This window comes from Scyliorhinus torazame, chromosome 15 (assembly GCF_047496885.1).
Source record: "Scyliorhinus torazame isolate Kashiwa2021f chromosome 15, sScyTor2.1, whole genome shotgun sequence".
NCBI classification, from domain to species: Eukaryota; Metazoa; Chordata; class Chondrichthyes; order Carcharhiniformes; family Scyliorhinidae; genus Scyliorhinus; species Scyliorhinus torazame.
The window spans coordinates 212580053-212601868 of record NC_092721.1 but is presented as its reverse complement, the minus strand read 5'-3'; the positions used below and the strand labels follow the sequence as shown (position 1 = coordinate 212601868).

Here is a 21816-nt window from a genome sequence, read left to right as displayed (position 1 = left end):
TCGGTGTGTGTTTATAATCTCTCGGTGTGAGTTCATAATCTCTCGGTGTGTGTTTATAATCTCTCGGTGTGTGTTTATAATCTCTCGGTGTGAGTTTATAATCTCTCGGTGCGAGTTTATAATCTCTCGGTGTGTGTTTATAATCTCTCGGTGTGTGTTTATAATCTCTCGGTGTGTGTTTATAATCTCTCGGTGTGTGTTTATAATCTCTCGGTGTGTGTTTATAATCTCTCGGTGTGTGTTTATAATCTCTCGGTGTGAGTTTATAATCTCTCGGTGCGAGTTTATAATCTCTCGGTGTGTGTTTATAATCTCTCGGTGTGTGTTTATAATCTCTCGGTGTGTGTTTATAATCTCTCGGTGTGTGTTTATAATCTCTCGGTGTGAGTTTATAATCTCTCGGTGCGAGTTTATAATCTCTCGGTGTGTGTTTATAATCTCTCGGTGTGTGTTTATAATCTCTCGGTGTGTGTTTATAATCTCTCGGTGTGTGTTTATAATCTCTCGGTGTGTGTTTATAATCTCTCGGTGTGTGTTTATAATCTCTCGGTGTGTGTTTATAATCTCTCGGTGTGAGTTTATAATCTCTCGGTGTGTGTTTATAATCTCTCGGTGTGAGTTCATAATCTCTCGGTGTGTGTTTATAATCTCTCGGTGTGTGTTTATAATCTCTCGGTGTGAGTTTATAATCTCTCGGTGCGAGTTTATAATCTCTCGGTGTGTGTTTATAATCTCTCGGTGTGTGTTTATAATCTCTCGGTGTGTGTTTATAATCTCTCGGTGTGTGTTTATAATCTCTCGGTGTGTGTTTATAATCTCTCGGTGTGAGTTTATAATCTCTCGGTGCGAGTTTATAATCTCTCGGTGTGTGTTTATAATCTCTCAGTGTGTGTTTATAATCTCTCAGTGTGTGTTTATAATCTCTCGGTGTGAGTTTATAATCTCGGTGTGACCTTATAGGGCGGGATTCTCCAGCACCCCACCGGGTCGGAGAATTGCTGGGGGGGGGGGGGCAGCGTGAATCCCGCCGCCGCCGGCTGCCATATTAGCTGGCGCCGGGGATTTGGCGGGGGTGAGAATCGCGCCGTGCCAGTCGGCAGCCGCTAGCAGCGGCCCCCCCGCCGATTCTCCGGCTCCCAATGGGCCAAGTGTACGCCCATTTTGGGTCGGTCCCGCCGGCGTAAATTACAACAGATTCTTAGCGGCGGGACCTGGCTGCGCGGGCAGCCTCCGAGGGGTGCGGCGGGATGTGGCCCCGGGAGGTGCCCCCACAATGGCCTGGCCGCGATCGGGGCCTACCGATCCGCGGGCGGGCCTGTGCTGTGGTGTCACTATATTCTTCCTCGTCGGCTGCTATTCTTCCGCGATGGCCGGAGCGGAGATGAACCCACCTTGCGCAGGCACTGGGATGGCGGCAGCACACACTGGCGCTCCCGTGCATGCGCCGGTCGGCGGAGGCCCTTTGGCGCCAAGCCCCTTCCCCGCCGGCGGCGGAAACCACTCTGGCGCCGGACTAGCCCCTGAAGGTGTGGAGGATTCATCGGCCCGATGCCGGAGTGGTTTCGCCACTCCTTCCCGCCGGAGTTGCCCACCCCGCCGATTCCCGCAGGATCTCTCCTTTTCACTGTTGAAGTTGTTTAGGGATTTCTAACAAACTGAAATGTATTTTTCTACAGGAGGTGCAGAGCATAACTGAGACCTCGGATACGAGTCTGAAGGAGTTTGAGGGAGCGACACTACGATATGCATCCCTCAATCTGGGGTGAGTGAGCAGTGCGCCCCCCCCCCCCCCCCCCCCCAGCTTTGGTCCTGGTTTTGATTTGACTAATGCTTTGGCTAATATAGAAAGCTCATTTACACATTGAGATTTCCCTCTCTCAGGGGCCAAGAGGAAGAGGATAATTACAAGAAAATCCTAAACATCGATGATGAATCAAAGGTGAGGGAAAGGAAGATTTCTTATTTGTTATATTCTTGGATTTTTTTTCGTCTGAACTTCAGAAGTATGTTCTTTTTAGTCATCTGAACGGGGCACGTCCCAGGACATGTACAGCACGGGGTTAGATAAAGACTAAATATCCCTCTACACTGTCCCCATCAAACACTCCCAGGACAGGTACAGCACGGGGTTAGATACAGAGTAAAGCTCCCTCTACACTGTCCCCATCAAACACTCCCAGGACAGGTACAGCACGAGGTTAGATACAGAGTAAAGCTCCTTCTACACTGTCCCCATCAAACACGCCCAGGACAGGTACAGCATAGGGTTAGATACAGAGTAAAGCTCCCTCTACACTGTCCCCATCAAACACGCCCAGGACAGGTACAGCACGGCGTTAGATACAGAGTAAAGCTCCCTCTACACTGTCCCCATCAAACACTCCCAGGACAGGTACAGCACGTGGTTAGATACAGAGTAAAGCTCCCTCTACTCTGTCCCCATCAAACACTCCCAGGACAGGTACAGTACAGGGTTAGATACAGAGTAAAGCTCCCTCTACACTGTACCCATCAAACGCTCCCAGGACAGGTACAGCACGGGGTTAGATACAGAGTAAAGCTCCCTCTACACTGTCCCCATCAAACACTCCCAGGACAGGTACAGTACAGGGTTAGATACAGAGTAAAGCTCCCTCTACACTGTACCCATCAAACGCTCCCAGGACAGGTACAGCACGGGGTTAGATACAGAGTAAAGCTCCCTCTACACTGTCCCCATCAAACACTCCCAGGCCAGGTACAGCACGGGGTTAGATACAGAGTAAAGCTCCCTCTACTCTGTCCCCATCAAACACTCCCAGGACAGGTACAGCACAGGGTTAGATACAGAGTAAAGCTCCCTCTACACTGTACCCATCACACGCTCCCAGGACAGGTACAGCACGGGGTTAGATACAGAGTAAAGCTCCCTCAACACTCTCCCCATTAAACACTCCCAGGACAGCTACAGCACGGGGTTAGATACAGAGTAAAGCTCCCTCTACATTGTACCTATCAAACACTCCCAGGACAGGTACAGCAGGGGGCGAGATTCAGAGTAAAGCTCCCTCTACACTGTCCCCATCAAACACTCCGAGGACAGGTACAGCACGGGTTATATACAGAGTAAAGCTCCCTTTACACTGTCGTCCAGTACTTCCCCGGAGCGGGGAAACTACAACATCTTCTTCGCAGCATTCAACACGTCATTGATGACGATGAACATCTTGCCAAGGTCATCCCCACACCCCCACTTCTTGCCTTCAAACAACCGCGCAACCTCAAACGAACCATTGTTTGCAGCAAACTACCCAGTCTTCAGAACAGTGACCACGACACCACACAACCCTGCCATGGCAATCTCTGCAAGACGTGCCAGATCATCGACATGGATACCACTATTACACGTGAGAACACCACCCACCAGGTACGCGGTACATACTCGTGCGACTCGGCCAACGTTGTCTACCTCATACGCTGCAGGAAAGGATGTCCCGAAGCGTGGTACATTGGCGAGACCATGCAGACGCTGCGACAACGAATGAACGAACATCGCGCAACAATCACCAGGCAGGAATGTTCCCTTCCAGTCGGAGAACACTTCAGCAGTCAAGGGCATTCAGCCTCTGATCTCCGGGTAAGCGTTCTCCAAGGCGGCCTTCAGGACGCGCGACAACGCAGAATCGCTGAGCAGAAACTTATAGCCAGGTTCCGCACACGAGTGCGGCCTCAACCGGGACCTGGGATTCATGTCGCATTACATTCATCCCCCACCATCTGGCCTGCGAAATCCTACCAACTGTCCTGGCTTGATGCAATTCACATCTCTTTAACCTGGGGTTACCCCATCTCTGGATCTGTAAAGATTTAATCACCTGCTAATGCTCGCATTCCTAGCATTGTTTGGCATCTTTGAATTTGTCTATATATGTGTTTCTGGAACATACCTCTTCATTCACCTGAGGAAGGAGCAGCGCTCCGAAAGCTAGTGACATCGAAACAAACCTGTTGGACTTTAACCTGCTGTTGTAAGACTTCGTACTGTGCTCACCCCAGTCCAACGCCGGCAACTCCACATCCTGCCTGACAGGGACATACATATCAAGGACACGTAGTACCTGTTCCTTGAACAAGTTCCACATTTCACTTGTGTCCTTCCCTGACAGCCTATGTTCCCAACTTATGCACTTCAATTCTTGTCTGACAACATCGTATTTACCCTTCCCCCAATTGTAAACCTTGCCCTGTTGCACGCACCTATCCCTCTCCATTACTAAAGTGAAAGTCACAGAATTGTGGTCACTATCTCCAAAATGCTCCCCCACTAACAAATCTATCACTTGCCCTGGTTCATTACCAAGTACTAAATCCAATATTGCCCCTCCTCTGGTCGGACAATCTACATACTATGTTAGAAAAGCTTCCTGGACACACTGCACAAACACCACCCCATCTAAACTACTTGATCTAAAGAGTTTCCACTCAATGTTTGGGAAGTTAAAGTCACCCTGTGACTTCTGCACCTTTCAAAATCTGTTTCCCAATCTGTTCCTCCACATCTCTGCTACTATTTTTTTTAAAATATATTTTATTGAAAATTTTTTCCAAACAACAATTTTTCCCTCTTACAAAGCAAACGAAACAATAACAAAACAGAGATTTTTAACGATACACAAGTAACAAAACCCCATTATCTATTGACCTAAACTAAACTAAAGCCCCCTCCCCTCCCCCTGGGTTGCTGCTGCTGGTCATCTGTCTTCCCTCTAACGTTCCCCTAGGTAGTCGAGAAATGGCTGCCACCGCCTGGTGAACCCTTGAGCCGATCCTCTCAGGGCAAACTTTATCTGCTCCAGTTTAATGAACCCCGCCATATAGTTTACCCAGGCCTCCAGTCCGGGGGGTTTCGCCTCCTTCCACATGAGTAGGATCCTGCGCCGGGCTACTAGGGACGCAAAGGCCACAACGTCGGCCTCTTTCGCCTCCTGCACTCCCGGCTCTTCCGCAACTCCAAATAGAGCTAACCCCCAGCCTGGTTTGACCCGGGCCTTCACCACCTTCGAGATCACTCCCGTCACTCCCTTCCAATACCCCTCCAGTGCCGGGCATGACCAAAACATATGTGCGTGGTTTGCCGGGCTCCCGCCACACCTCCCACATTTGTCCTCCACTCCAAAGAACCTGCTCAATCTTGCCCCCGCTATGTGTGCTCTATGTAGCACCTTAAATTGAATCAGGCTAAGCCTGGCGCACGAGGAAGAGGAATTTACCCTGCTTAGGGCATCAGCCCACATTCCCTCCTCTATCTCCTCCCCTAATTCTTCTTCCCACTTTCTTTTTACTTCGCCCACCGACTCCTCCCCCTCTTCCCTCATCTCTCTATAAATCTCTGACACCTTGCCCTCTCCGACCCACACCCCTGAAAGCACCCTGTCCTGTATCCCCTGTGTCGGGAGCAATGGAAATTCCCTCACCTGTTGTCTAGTAAACGCCCTCACCTGCATATATCGCAAAAGATTTCCCCGGGGCAACTTATACTTTTCCTCCAATGCTCCCAAGCTCGCAAAAGTCCCATCTATAAATAAATCTCCCACCCTCCTAATTCCCAACTGGTACCAGCTCTGAAATCCTCCATCCATTCTTCCTGGGGCGAACCTATGGTTGTTCCTGATAGGGGACCCCACCAGGGCTCCCCGCACCCCTCTCTGTCGCCTCCACTGTCCCCAGATATTCAGTGTTGCCGCCACCACCGGGTTCGTGGTAAACTTTTTAGGTGAGAGCGGTAGCGGCGCCGTCACCAGCGCCTCTAAACTCGTCCCTTTACAGGACTTTCTCTCCAGTCTTTTCCATGCCGCTCCCTCACCCTCCATCATCCATCTACGTATCATTGCCACATTGGCGGCCCAATAGTAATCACCCAAGTTCGGTAGTGCCAGTCCTCCTCTGTCCCTACTACGCTGAAGGAACCCCTTCCTTACTCTCGGAACTTTCCCTGCCCACACGAAGCTCGTGATGCTCCTATCTATTTTATTAAAAAAGGTCTTGGTGATTAGTATAGGGAGACATTGAAATACATCTCTGCTACTATTGGGGGGCCTATAGAAAACTCCTAACAAGGTGACTGCTCCTTTCCTATTCCTGACTTCAACCCATAATACCTCAGTAGGCTGATACTCCTCGAACTGCCTTCCTGCAGCTGTTATACTATCTCTAATTAACAATGCCACCCCCCACCTCTTTTACCACCCTCCCTAATCTGATTGAAACATCTATAACCAGGGACCTCCAACAACCATTTCTGCCCCTCTTCTATCCAAGTTTCCATGATGGCCACCACATCGTAGTCCCAAGTACCGGTCCATGCCTTAAGTTCACCCACCTTATTCCTGATGCTTCTTGCGTTGAAGTATACACACTTCAACCCATCTCCGTGCCTGCAAGTACTCTCCTTTGTCAGTGTTCCCTTCCCCACTGCCTCATTACATGCTTTGGCGTCCTGAATATCGGCTACCTTAGTTGCTGGACTACAAATCCGGTTCCCATTCCCCAGCCAAATTAGTTTAAACCCTCCCGAAGAGTACTAGAAAACCTCCCTCCCAGGATATTGGTGCCCCTCTGGTTCAGATGCAACCCGTCCTGCTTGTACAGGTCCCACCTTCCCCAGAATGCGCTCCAATTATCCAAATACCTGAAGCCCTCCCTCCTACACCATTCCTGCAGCCACGTGTTCAGCTGGACTCTCTCCCTATTCCTAGCCTCGCTATCACGTGGCACCGGCAACAAACCAGAGATGACAACTCTGTCTGTCCTGGCTTTTAACTTCCAGCCTAACTCCCTAAACTTGTTTATTACCTCCACACCCCTTTTCCTACCTATGTCGTTGGTACCAATGTGCACCACGACTTCTGGCTGCTCACCCTCCCCCTTAAGGATCCTGAAGACATGATCTGAGACATCCCTGACCCTGGCACCCGGGAGGCAACATACCTTCCGGGAGTCTCGCTCGCGACCACAGAATCTCCGATCTATTCCCCTAACCATTGAATCTCCTACAACTATTGCTTTTCTATTCTCCCCCCTTCCCTTCTGAGCCCCAGAGCCAGACTCAGTGCCAGAGACCTGGCCGCTAGGGCCTTCCCCCGGTAGGTCATCCCCCCCAACAGCATCCAAAACGGTATACTTGTTTTGAAGGGGAACGGCCACGAGGAATCCCTGCACTGTCTGCCTGTTTGTTTTTTTCCCCCTGACTGTAACCCAGCTATTCTTGCCCTGTACCTTGGGTGTGGTTACCTCCCTGTAACTCTTCTCAATCACCCCCTCTGCCTCCCGGATGATCCGAAGTTCATCCAGCTTCAGCTCCAGTTCCCTAACACGGTCTTTGAGGAGCTGGAGTTGGGTGTACTTCCCGCAGGTATAGTCAGTGGGGACACCGGTGGTATCCCTCACCACCCACATCCTACAGGAGCATGCAACTGGCCTAGCCTCCATCCCCTCTTACCTTACAGAATATAGCTGCCCTGTGGACCAACTGGACCTCCGCCCTCCGACTCTGCTCCCAGTCAGCTGCACGCTCTGTAAACTCCTGGCTCTCTTCTCACTCTTTGCGGAAATGTAGGAAACAAAATGAAAGGAGCACCTGACTCCCTCAGTCACCAAACTCCCACTATAGCACTCAAATGCACCAAATTCAGCACTCCCCCAGTCACCAAACTCTCACTATAGCACTCAAATGCACCAAATTCAGCACTCCCCCAGTCACCAAACTCCCACTATAGCACTCAAATGCACCAAATTCAGCACTCCCTCAGTCACCAAACTCTCACTATAGCACTCAAATGCACCAAATTCAACCCTCAGTGCAAACAAAGTCTGCACTGTAGGGGATCACTTTTATACTGTGAATCTAGCCTCTGAAAACTGGCCTAATCCAATTAACTAATTAACAAGCTCCCTACAAGCAAGTGCCTACAAGTAGAAGCTTTGTTTAAAGCTGATTGAAAATACACCTTCTAAACCAAACAGCAACTTTTAAGTTAATTAACTAAATAAAAGAAAGACTAGACTTTAGATAAAAATGAAGCCTTATACTCCCTCAATCACCAAACTCTCACTATAGCACTCAAATGCACCAAATTCAGCACTCAGTGCAAAAGATACCCTCTACACTGTCCCCATCAAACACTCCCAGGACAGGACAGGGTTAGATACAGAGTAAAGCTCCCTCTACACTGTCCCCATCAAACACTCCCAGGACAGGTACAGCACGGGGTTAGATACAGAGTAAAGCACCCTCTACACTGTCCCCATCAAACACTCCCAGGACAGGTACAGCACAGGGTTAGATACAGAGTAAAGCTCTCTCTACACTGTACCCATCAAACACTCCCAGGACAGGTACAGCACAGGGTTAGATACAGAGTAAAGCTCTCTCTACACTGTACCCATCAAAGACTCCCAGGACAGGTACAGCACGGGGTTAGATAGAGAATAAAGCTCCCTCTACACTGTCCCCATCAAACACTACCAGGACAGGTAAAGCATGGGTTAGAAACGGAGTAAAGCTCCCTCTACACTGACCCCATCAAACTCTCCCAGGACAGGTACAGCACGGGGCTAGATACAGAGTAAAGCTCTCTCTACACTGTCCCCATCAAACACTCCCAGGACAGGTACAGCACGGGGTTAGATACAGAGTAAAGCTCTCTCCACACTGTCCACATCAAACACTCACAGGACAGGTACAGCACGGGGTTAGATACACAGTAAAGCTCCCTCTACACTGTCCCCATCAAACACTCCCAGGACAGGTACAGCACGGGGTTATACAGAGTAAAGCTCCCTCTACACTGTCCCCATCAAACGCTCCCAGGACAGGTACAGCACGGGGTTAGATACAGAGTAAAGCTCCCTCTACACTGTCCCGTCAAACACTCCCTGGACAGGTCCAGCACGGGGTTAGATACAGAGTAAAGCTCCCTCTACACTGTCCCGTCAAACACTCCCAGGACAGGTCCAGCACGGGGTGAGATACAGAGTAAAGCTCCCTCTACACTGTCCCCATCAAACACTCCCAGGACAGGTCCAGCCCGGGGTTAGATACAGAGTAAAGCTCCCTCTACACTGTCCCCATCAAACACTCCCAGGGCAGGACAGCACGGGGTTAGATACAGAGTAAAGCTCCCTCTACACTGTCCCCATCAAACACGCCCAGGACAGGTACAGCACGGAGTTAGATACAGAGTAAAGCTCTCTCTACACTGTCCACATCAAACACTCCCAGGACAGGTACAGCACGGGGTTAGATACACAGTAAAGCTCCCTCTACACTGTCCCCATCAAACACTCCCAGGACAGGTACAGCACGGGGTTATACAGAGTAAAGCTCCCTCTACACTGTCCCCATCAAACACGCCCAGGACAGGTACAGCACGGGGTTAGATACAGAGTAAAGCTCTCTCTACACTGTCCACATCAAACACTCCCAGGACAGGTACAGCACGGGGTTAGATACAGAGTAAAGCTCCCTCTACACTGTCCCGTCAAACACTCCCTGGACCGTTCCAGCACGGGGTTAGATACAGAGTAAAGCTCCCTCTACACTGTCCCGTTAAACACTCCCAGGACAGGTACAGCACGGGGTTAGATACAGAGTAAAGCTCCCTCTACACTGTCCCCATCAAACACTCCCGGGACAGGTACAGCACGGGGTTATACAGAGTAAAGCTCCCTCTACACTGTCCCCGTCAAACACTCCCAGGACAGGTACAGCCCGGGGATAGATACAGAGTAAAGTTCCTTCTACACTGTCCCCATCAAACACGCCCAGGACAGGTACAGCCTGGGATTATACAGAGTAAAGCTCCCTCTACACTGTCCCCATCAAACACTCCCAGGACAGGTACAGCACGGGGTTAGATACAGAGTAAAGCTCCCTCTACACTGTCCCCATCAAACACTCCCAGGACAGGTACAGCACGGGGTTAGATACAGAGTAAAGCTCCCTCTACACTGTCCCGTCAAACACTCCCAGGGTGGATGGAATCAGTTGTTTGCTGTTGTTTGCACTGGATTTGGGGAGGTGACGATGGTTGTGTATTCTGCAGTGTTTTTCTGTCCGATCCCTTGGTTGGGTGGAGATGTTGGAGGAGGACCTCGCTCCAGGGAAGAGCAGCATTGCTGTCAACAACTGCATACGACAGCTTTCTTACCACAAGAGCAACCTGCACGATACTGCCGGCAACTGGGGGGAGGTAGGTGGAACCCCACCGCGAGATCAGGCCTGACTCTGACCCCATCCTGAACCTGGGATGTTCTGGGGTATTGTAGTGTGGGAGTTTCGTGTGCTTGCTGTTGATGTATAATCTGTTTCTTCAGCTTAATTTAATGAGCTGTAAGTGTGAGGACAAGAGATCAGATACGTTGTGCTCACCTCAACTTCTCCGAAATCACTGAGGGGAGAAACTGGGCCGAGGGTCAACTGTGAGGAGGAGGCAAGTGGGTGAAGTTTAAGTGGGGGAGCATCCTGGTGACACTGACCATAACTCAGTGGGATTGAAGGTAGTTATGGAAAGAGACAAAGATGGGCCCCAAATAAATCTTCTGACATGGGGCATGGCCAATTTTCATAAATTAGGTAAAATCTGTCGAAAGTTAACTGGGAGCAGCTACTTGTAGGAAAATCTACATCAGAGCAGTGGGATTCATTGAAAAAAGGAATAAGGGAGAGTACAGGGCCAACGTGTTCCCGTGATAGTGAAGGGTGGAAGCAACTAGTCCTGAGAACCCTGGATGTCAAGGGATATATAGAGTTGGATAAGGAGAAAAAGGGAGGGTGGTAGGAGATACCCTGGGTTCAAAACAGCAGAAACCCTGGAAGAATGTAGAGAGTTCAGGGGGCTACTTAAGAATGAAATCAGGAGAGTGAAGAAGGGGCATGAAAAAGCACTGGCGGATAAAATAAAGGAAAATCCAAGGGTGTTTTATAAGTATGTTAAAGGCAGGGGGATGACCAGAGTAAGGGTTGGGCCCATTAGGGACCAAAGTCACAATCTGTGTATGGGACCCGAAGAGATTGATGTTTTAAATGAGTACTTTGCATCTGTGTTCACAATGGAGAAGGATGATGTAGGTACGGAAGTCAGGGAGGGGACTGCGATGTACTTGAATAAAGTTAAATTGAGAGGGAGGAGGTATTAATATTTTTAGCAGGCTTAAAAGTGGATAAATGTCCAGACTCGGGCTGCTGTGGGAGGCTAGCGAGGAGATTGCAGAGGCTCTGACAATTTTCAAATCTTCTCTGGCCACAGGAGAGGTGCCAGAGGACTGGAATAGAGTTAATGTCGTCCCATTATTCAAGAAGGTGGCAGAGATAACCCAGAAAATTACAGGCCAGTTGTGTCGGAACTTCAGTGGTCGGGAAAAAATTCTGAGGGATAGAATTAATCTCTACTTGGGGAGGCAAAGATTACTCAAGGATAGGCTGCATGGTTTTGTCAAAGGGAGATTGTAGGCGCGCTCGAACAGCCTCGTCGCACCTGACTCAGTGACGCGACGAGGCCGTTTAATCTCACCAGAGGCCCCTCAGGAGATTTGCGATGTTCTGAACACCTCGCGAGACATTGCAATCTGGCTCCCGCCCTTACTGTGCAGGATCCAAACGAACATATTTAAATGAGCCATTAGGCCATGCCTGGGAGACCTGGCCATGGTGCCGTTGAGCAATGCTCCACACAAACGTGGGCAATCCCATCCCATATGTCTCATTGCTGTTTGTGAAATGTTGCTGTGCAGAATTGCTGCTCCCATTCCTGATGTCACAACAGATGCAGTTCACAGTATTGATTGGCAGTGAAATCTGTTGGAACAGCCCAATTAATGTGAGTGCTGGTTATAACGTGCCTCTTCTTCCCAGGGTAAAGATATGTTGCTGCTGCTTGAGGATGATACACTGAACCTCATCGACCCACTGGGCCAGAGTTTGCTGCACACACAACCCATTGTCAGCATTCGAGTGTGGGGTGTTGGGCGAGACAATGGACGGTATGTAAACATAACAGCTTCCTTACCCACACCAGAGCCTTGTTAAAATAGCCCACCCTGTAATCCTGCCCTGTCACTATTCTGCCTCACCTCCAACCCACAGAATCCCTCAACCCCTGACCCTCACTGCCTGCACCACCGGGGGTTTGGTGGGCACCTCCAGGAGCACCCCCCCCCCCTCTGGAAAATACAGCCGAGGAGCAGGAGTAGGCTAGTCAGCGGCACAGTAGTTAGCACTGCTGCCTCACAGCGCCAGGGACCCGGGTTAGCACTGCTGTCTCACAGTGCCAGAGATCCGGGTTAGCACTGCTGCCTCACAGTGCCAGGGACCCGGGTCAACACTGCTGCCTCACAGCGCCAGGGTCCCGGGTTAGCACTGCTGCCTCACAGCGCCAGGGACCCGGGTTAACACTGCTGCCTCACAGCGCCAGGGACCCGGGTTAACACTGCTGCCTCACAGCGCCAGGGACCCGGGTTAGCACTGCTGCCTCACAGTGCCAGGGACCCGGGTTAACACTGCTGCCTCACAGCGCCAGGGTCCCGGGTTAGCACTGCTGCCTCACAGCGCCAGGGACCCGGGTTAGCACTGCTGCCTCACAGTGCCAGGGACCCGGGTTAACACTGCTGCCTCACAGCGCCAGGGTCCCGGGTTAGCACTGCTGCCTCACAGCGCCAGGGACCCGGGTTAGCACTGCTGCCTCACAGTGCCAGGGACCCGGGTTAACACTGCTGCCTCACAGTGCCAGGGACCCGGGTTAACACTGCTGCCTCACAGTGCCAGGGTCCCGTGTTAACACTGCTGTCTCACAATGCCAGGGTCCCGGGTTAGCACTGCTGCCTCACAGCGCCAGGGACCCGGGTTAACACTGCTGCCTCACAGTGCCAGGGTCCCGGGTTAACACTGCTGTCTCACAGTGCCAGGGACCCAGGTTAACACTACTGTCTCACAGTGCCAGGGACCCGGGTTAACACTGCTGCCTCACAGTGCCAGGGACCCGGGTTAACACTGCTTCCTCACAGTGCCAGGGACCTGGGTTAACACTGCTGTCTCACAGTGCCAGGGACCCGGGTTAACACTGCTGTCTCACAGTGCCAGGGACCAGGGTTAACACTGCTGCCTCACAGTGCCAGGGACCCGGGTTAACACTGCTGCCTCCCAGTGCCAGAGACCCGGGTTAACACTGCTGTCTCACAGTGCCAGGGACCCGGGTTAACACTGCTGTCTCACAGTGCCAGAGACCCGGGTTAACACTGCTGTCTCACAGTGCCAGGGACCCGGGTTAACACTGCTGTCTCACAGCGCCAGGACCCGGGTTAGCACTGCTGTCTCACAGTGTCAGGGACCCGGGTTAACACTGCTGTCTCACAGCGCCAGGGTCACGGGTTAGCACTGCTGCCTCACAGTGCCTGGGACCCGGGTTAACACTGCTGCCTCACAGCGCCAGGGACCCGGGTTAACACTGCTGGCTCACAGTGCCAAGGGTCCCGGGTTAGCACTGCTGTCTCACAGTGCCAGGACCCGGGTTAACACTGCTGTCTCACAGTGCCAGGACCCGGGTTAGCACTGCTGTCTCACAGTGCCAGGACCCGGGTTAACACTGCTGTCTCACAGTGCCAGGGTCCCGGGTTAGCACTGCTGTCTCACAGTGCCAGAGACCCGGGTTAACACTGCTGTCTCACAGCGCCAGGGACACGGGTTAACACTGCTGTCTCACAGTGTCAGGGACCCGGGTTAACACTGCTGTCTCACAGTGCCAGGGTCCTGGGTTAGCACTGCTGTCTCACAGTGCCAGGACCCGGGTTAACACTGCTGTCTCACAGTGCCAGGGACCCGGGTTAGCACTGCTGTCTCACAGTGCCAGGGTCCAGGGTTAGCACTGCTGTCTCACAGTGCCAGGGACCCGGGTTAACACTGCTGTCTCACAGTGCCAGGGATCCGGGTTAACACTGCTGTCTCACAGTGCCAGGGACCCGGGTTAGCACTGCTGTCTCACAGTGCCAGGGTCCCGGGTTAGCACTGTTGCCTCACCGTGCCAGGGACCCGGGATAACACTGCTGTATCACAGCGCCAGGGACCCGGGTTAACACTGTTGCCTCACAGCGCCAGGGACCAGGGTTCAATTCCGGCCTTGGGTCACTGTCTGTGTGGAGTCTGCACGTTCTCCCCGTGTCTGCGTGGGTTTCCTCCGGGTGCTCCGGTTTCTTCTCCTAGCCCAAAGATGTGCAGGTTAGGTGGATTGACACATCAATGTGCGGGGTTATAGGGATAGAACGGGAGAGTGGGCCGAGGTAGAAAAGCTTTCGCGGGGTCGAGGATTACAAGGGTTATGCCAGAATTGAGAGAATATAACAATCAGGGAAATGGGATTCGAATAGATAGGTGCTTGGTGGCTGGGCAGCCATGATGGGCCGAAGGGCCTTCCTGTTCTGTTAAACGTTATGATTCTATGTTAAAGGTTTCAGCAAGTTGCCTCTCACACCCCTAAACTCCGGCAGGTGAAAGCCTAGCTTGTCCAGCCATTCCTCATAACGCACCCATTCCAGGCACCAGTCTAGTAAACCTTCCCTGAACTGCTAATGCATTCATCATAGAATTTACAGTGCAGAAGGAGGCCATTCGGCCCATCGGGTCTGCACCGGCTCTTGGAAAGAGCACCCTACCCAAGGTCAACACCTCCACCCTATCCCCATAACCCAGTAACCCCACCCAACACCAAGGGCAATTTTGGACACTAAGGGCAATTTATCATGGCCAATCCACCCAACCTACACATCTTTGGACTGTGGGAGGAAACCGGAGCACCCGGAGGAAACCCACGCACACATGGGGAGGATGTGCAGACTCTGCACAGTGACCCAAGCCGGAATCGAACCTGGGACCCTGGAGCTGTGAAGCAATTGTGCTAACCACAATGCTACCGTGCTGCCCCAGAAGGATTTACATTCTTCCTTCAATAACGAGGTCACTACTGTGCACAGTATTCAGTCTCACTGGTGCACTGTAGTAATTTCCCAGTACTGTGCACAGTATTCAGTCTCACTGGTGCACTGTAGTAATTTCCCCTTGTACTAAACACTGACACTTGACTTGCTCACCTAATTACTTACTCAACTGCAGCCTCGCTTTTTGCGATTAATTAAAAAAATTAATATCTAGGAGTTGGGCATTGCTGGCTCGGCCAGCATTTATTGCCCGCCCCTATCTGTCCTTGAGAAGTTGGTGGTGCACTGGGATCCCTCTGAACCTCAGGGCTCTGAAATGTTTGTTTTTATTCTTCCTCCCAAAATGGGTGATTTCACATTCCAGTCCATTTTGCCAGAGTTTTGTCCACTCACTTAACCTCTCTGTTCCCTTGTAGCCTCCTTATGTCTTCTTCGCAACTTACTTTCTTACCTATCTTTGTGTCATCAGCAAATTTAGCAACATCCCTTCATCCAAGTCATTTATATCAATTGTAAAAAGTTGAGGTCCCAGTGCTGACCCCTGTGGCACTCCACTCGTTGCATCCTGCCAGCCAGAAAATTACTCATTTATGCCAACTCCGTTTCCTGGTAGCTTGCCAATCTTCAAACCATGCTAATATATTAATAGGGCTGGTTTAGCTCAGTGGGCTAGACAGCAGGTTTGAACAAGGCCAGCAGCGCGGGTTCAATTCCCGTACCAGCTGAGAATTCTGAATTCTCCCTCTGTGTACCCGAACAGGCGCCGGAATGTGGCGACTAGGGGATTTTCACAGTCACTTCATTGCAGCATTAATGTAAGCTCACTTGTGACAGTAAAAGATTATTTATTATTTATATGTTACCCCCACGCCAGGATCTTTTATTTTCTGCAATAACCTTTGATGTGACACCTCATCAAAAGCGTTCTGGAAATCTAAGTACAGTACATCCACCAGCTCCCCTTTATCCACAGCACACGTACAGTACATCCACCAGCTCCCCTTTATCCACGGCACACGTACAGTACATCCACCAGCTCCCCTTTATCCACGGCACACGTACAGTACATCCACCAGCTCCCCTTTATCCACGGCACACGTACAGTACATCCACCAGCTCCCCTTTATCCACGGCACACGTACAGTACATCCACCAGCTCCCCTTTATCCACGGCACACGTACAGTACATCCACCAGCTCCCCTTTATCCACAGCACACGTCACTTTGTCCAATAAATTAGTTAAACATGCTTTCCCTTTCACAGAACAATGTTGATTCAGTATGATTGTCTTGAATTTATCAAAGTTCCTGTCACAACATCTTTAATGTTAAGCTACTGGCCTGTAGTTTCCTCCTTTCTGGCTTCCTCACCTTTTTAACAAAGGATTTACATTTGCTATTTTGCAATCTAATGGTACCCTCCCCGAATCTCAGGATTTTTAGAAAATTAAACCGACGCATCAAATACCTTACTAGCCACCTCTTTTAAGATCCTAGGATGAAGTCCACCTGGACGTGGGAATTTTGTCAGCCCGCAGTTTCCCCAGTACCACTTCATGGTTATTGTAATTTTCCTGAGTTCCTCCCTTCCAGTTCCTGATTTACATTTATTTCCGGGATGTTACTTGTATCCTCTGTAATCAAGACTGATGCTAAATATCTGCTCAATCCATCTGCCATGTCCTTCTTTTCCATTATAAATTCTCCAGACTCACTTTCTATAAGGCTAATGCTCACTTTGTGAATACTTTGATAAGTACCGATAGAGACTCTTACTATCCATTTTTATATTTCTCCCTAGTTTCCTCTCATACTCTAAATTTTTACCTCTTATTGATCTTTTTTGTCAGTCTTTGATATTCTCTCTAGTCAGTCCAATCTTACCCAGCTTTGTGAAATACGTGCTTTTTCTTTAACTTTGATACGTCTTTAACTTTTTTAGTTAATCACAGATTCCTGTCGCCGACCAGTTCTCTACCATGACGATACATTATCCCCAATACCATGAGCTTTAATTTTGCTCACTAATCCCTTGTGTGGGAACGTGTCACACTTTTTTGAAAGTCCAGATACACAACACCCACTGGTCACCCTTGTCCACTCTACTGGTCACATCCTCAAAAAATTCCAGAAGATTTGTCAAGCATGATTTCCCTTTATTGAATCCATGCTGACTTGGACCGATACTGACCCTACTTTCCAAATGCTCAGTTATTTCATCCTTAATAATTGACTCCAGCATTTTCCCCACCACCGATGTCAGGCTAACCAGTCTAGAATTCCCCCTTTTCTCTCGCCCTCCTTTTTTAAAAGGTGGGTTACATTCGGCTTTAACACTCTCCCTGATTACCCTCGTTAGCAATGGTTGAGCCACCTTCCCCGTCTTACTCTTGCACCAGACAGGGATGTACAATTGCTGAAGTTCATCCACGTGTTCTTTAAATGTCTGCCATTGCCTATCCATCGTCAACCCCTCAAGTATCCTTTGCCAGCTTATCCTAGACAATGCACCTCTCATACCATCAAAGTTAGCTTTCTTTGAGTCCAAGACCCTAGTCTCAGACTTAACTGTGTCACTCTCCATCTTAATAATGAGTTCTATTATATTATGGTCACTCTTCCCTAAAGGATCTCGCACCACAACGTTGCTAGTTAATCCTCACTCATTGCACAATACCCAGTCGAGGATGGCCTGCTCTCTAGTTGGTTCCTCGACATATTAGTCGAGAAAACCATCCCTTATATAATCCAGGAAATCCTACTCCATTGCATTGCTACCAGTTTGATTAGTCCAATCAATATGTAGATTGAAGTCACCCATAATAACACCTGTACCCTTACTGCACACGCCTATAATTTCCTCACAACTATTGCTTGATGACCTGTACACAACGCCCACTACCATTTTAATGATAATCTTTATTAGTGTCATAAAGTCGGCTTACATTAACACTGCAATGAAGTTACTGTGAAAAGCCCCCAGTCGCCACATTCCGGCGCCTGTTCGGGTACACAGAGGGAGAATTCAGAATGTCCAAATTACCTAACAGCACGTCTTTCGGGATTTGTGGGAGGAAATGGGCTGCGCAGTAGCATGATAGTTAGCACTGTTGTTTCACAGCTCCAGGGTCCCAGGTTCGATTCCCAGCTTGGGTCACTGTCTGCACTTTCTCCCCGTGTGTGCGTGGGTTTCCTCAGGGTGCTCTGGGTTCCTCCCACATTCCAAAGATGTGCAAGTTAGATGGATTGGCTATGCTAAATTGCCCCTTAGTGTCCAAAAAGGTTGGGTTAGGTGGGGTTACGGTAGAGGTGTGGGCTTGGGTAGGATGCTCTTTCCAAGGGCCGGTGCAGACTCAATAGGGCCGAATGGCCTCCTTCTGCACTGTAAATTCTATGATTCTATAAAACCGGAGCACCCGGACGAAACCCACGCCGACACGGGGAGAACGTGCAGACTCCGCACAGACAGTGACCCAAGCCGGGAATCGAACCTGGGACCCTGGTGCTGTGAAACAACAGTGCTAACCACTGTGCTACCGTGCCGTCTTGCCCTTTGGTGTTCCGCAACTCCACCCATACAGATTCCAGATCGTCTAGGCTAATGTCCTTACTATTGCGTTAATCTTCTCTTTAATCTACCCCACTTCCCTTTCCTTTCCATCTCTCTTTCCTGAATAATTATGATGTACTGCGGCCATTTTAAATGTTTGATTTTTGGTTTCTCTGTCTTCCACTTTTCCCTTTACTGCCTTTTGTTTCTGTCCCCGCTTTACTTCCCTCTGACTTCCTACATCGGTTCCCATCCCCTTGCCACATCAGTTTGAACCCTCCCCAACAGCACACAATGCTGGAGAAGCTCTGCTCCCAAAGATGTGGGAGGGCAGGATTGGGGACATATCCAGATGGTTGGGAGAGCAGGGGAAGGCGCTGCTGGAAAGGATCAAGTGGAGGTGGGAGGGGAGTTGAGCGGGAGGTCGGATGGGGTCTCTGGTGTGAGGCGATGCGGTGACTGAACTCAACCTTTTCCTGTGCTAGAATGAGCTTGATTGAGTTTAAGGTGGTGCCCAGTTTGCACTCGGATGAGTGGGTTCTTCCCGGGGGTAATGGGTGGGTGTGAGAAGTGTGGGTGGGAGCCAGCGGATCCTGTCCACATGTTGTGGGGCTGTGAGATGTTGGAGAGGCTCTGGGAGGCGGTTTTTGGGACCCTATTGAGGATAGTGGGAGATGGGGTGGTGCCGGACCCCATGGTGGTGATCTTTGGGATTTCGAAGGTGCTGCAACTACTGGAGGGGAAGGTGGCCGATGTTGTGGCCTTCGCCTCGCTGCTTACCTGGCGCTGGATACTTGTGAATTGGAGGTTGGATACGCCAGCAGGGTTGAGGCCTGGCTGGGGGACGGTACAAGCTTCTCTGGTTGGAAAAGATGAAGTTTGGTTTGAGGGGAGATAGTGGCATAGTGGTATTGTCGCTGGACTAAATCCAGACACCCAGGGTAATGCTTTGGAGACCCGGGTTCGATTCCTGCCATGGCAGATGGTGAAATTTGAATTCAATAAAAGTCTGGAATTAGAAGCCTAAAGGTAAGCAAAAAACAATGTTGATTGTCGTAAAAACCCATCTGGTTCGGCTGTTTAGCACAGGGCTAAATCACTGGCTTTGAAAGCAGACCAAGGCAGGCCAGCAGCACAGTTCAATTCCCGTACCAGCCTCCCCGAACAGGCGCCGGAATGTGGCGACTAGGGGCTTTTCACAGTAACTTCATTTGAAGCCTACTTGTGACAATAAGCGATTTTCATTTCATTTCATGTCCTTTAGGGAAGGAAATCTGCAGTCCTTACCCGGTCTGGCCTACACGTGACTCCAGACCCACAGCAATGGGGTTGACTCCTAAATGCTCTCTTGGATGGGAAATAAACGCTCAGCCAGCCACACCCGTATCCCATGAACGAATAAAAAACAAGAGGGCTTGAGGCATGGTGGAGAGTTCGTGACCATATTTGAGGAGCAGTTTGTCGCAGCGGTGGGGGGGGGGGGGGGGGTAATAAAAGTGGTAAACTGTACCAACTGTTTACTCTGTTTGGAACAAGGTGTTGTTTATTATTTACATTTGGAATAAAATATTTTTCATGAAAAAATATCTCCAGAACAGAGAGATGACTGAGAGACACCAGTCAGTGTACAGATATCTCCCTGAGAGAGAGAGGGGGGACTGAGAGACACCAGTCAGTGTACAGGGATCTCACTGAGAGAGAGGACAGAGAGCCACCAGTGTACAGGAATCTCACTGAGAGAGAGGATTGAGAGACACCAGTCAGTGTACAGATATCTCCCTGAGAGAGAGAGGGAGGACTGAAAGATACCAGTCAGTGTACAGATATCTCCCTGAGAGAGAGGGGACTGAGAGACACCAGGCAGTGTACAGATATCTCCCTGAGAGAGAGAGGGGACTGAGAGACACCAGTCAGTGTACAGATATCTCCCTGAGAGAGATGGGACAGAGAGACACCAATCAGTGTACAGATATCTCCCTGAGAGAGAGAGGACTGAGAGACACCAGTCAGTGTACAGATATCTCCCTGAGAGAGAGGGGGGACTGAGAGACACCAGTCAGTGTACAGATATCTCCCTGAGAGAGAGGGGGGACTGAGAGACACCAGTCAGTGTAGAGGAATCTCACTGAGAGAGAGGACTGAGAGACACCAGTGTACAGGAATTGCACTGAGAGAGAGGACTGAGAGACACCAGTCAGTGTACAGATATCTCCCTGAGACAGAAGGGGGGGACTGAGAGACACCAGTCAGTGTACAGATATCTCCCTGAGAGAATGAGGGGGACTGAGAGACACCAGGCAGTGTACAGATATCTCCCTGAGAGAGAGAGGGGACTGGGAGACACCAGTCAGTGTACAGATATCACCCTGAGAGAGAGAGGGGACTGAGAGACTCCAGTCAGCGTACAGATATCTCCTTGAGAGAGAGAGAGGACTGAGAGACACCAGTCGGTGTACAGATATCACCCTGAGAGAGAGAGGGGACTGAGAGACACCAGTCAGCGTACAGATACCTCCCTGAGGGAGAGAGGGGACTGAGAGACACCAGTCAGCGTACAAATATAGAGAGAGAGGGGACTGAGAGACACCAGTCAGTGTACAGATATCTCCCTGAGAGAGGGAGGGGACTGAGAGACACCAGTCAGCGTACTGATATCTCCCTGAGAGAGAGAGGGGACTGAGAGACACCAGTCAGTGTACAGATATCTCCCTGAGAGAGAGAGGGGACTGAGAGACACCAGTCAGTGTACAGGAATCTCACTGAGAGAGAGGACTGAGAGACACCAGTCAGTGTACAGATATCTCCCTGAGAGAGAGAGAGGGGACTGAGAGACACCAGTCAGTGTACAGATATCTCCCTGAGAGAGAGAGAGGGGGCTGAGAGACACCAGTCAGTGTACAGGAATCTCGCTGAGAGAGAGAGAGGGGACTGAGAGACACCAGTCAGTGTACAGATATCTCCCTGAGAGAGAGAGGACTGAGAGACACCAGTCAGTGTACAGATATCTCCCTGAGAGAGAGCGAGGGGACTGAGAGACACCAGTCAGTGTACAGATATCTCCCTGAGAGAGAGAGAGGGGACTGAGAGACACCAGTCAGTGTACAGATATCTCCCTGAGAGAGAGAGGGGACTGGGAGACACCCGTCAGTGTACAGATATCTCCCTGAGAGAGATAGGGGAATGAGAGACACCAGTCAGTGTACAGGGATCTCACTGAGAGAGAGGACAGAGAGACACCAGTGTACAGGAATCTCACTGAGAGAGAGGACTGAGAGACACCAGTCAGTGTACAGGAATCTCACTGA

The 21816-nt window shown here is 50.3% G+C and overlaps 1 protein-coding gene across 1 annotated transcript in view; it reads left to right on the top strand.

Annotated features, from left to right (window-relative positions):
• LOC140392181 (amyloid beta precursor protein binding family B member 1-like) overlaps positions 1–21816 on the top strand; it is a 398721-nt gene that overhangs the window by 122022 nt on the left and 254883 nt on the right. The window contains 4 exon segments of the mRNA XM_072477563.1: positions 1677–1762; positions 1882–1939; positions 10083–10229; positions 11891–12018. Of these exon segments, the coding sequence (XP_072333664.1) occupies positions 1677–1762; positions 1882–1939; positions 10083–10229; positions 11891–12018 (419 nt within the window).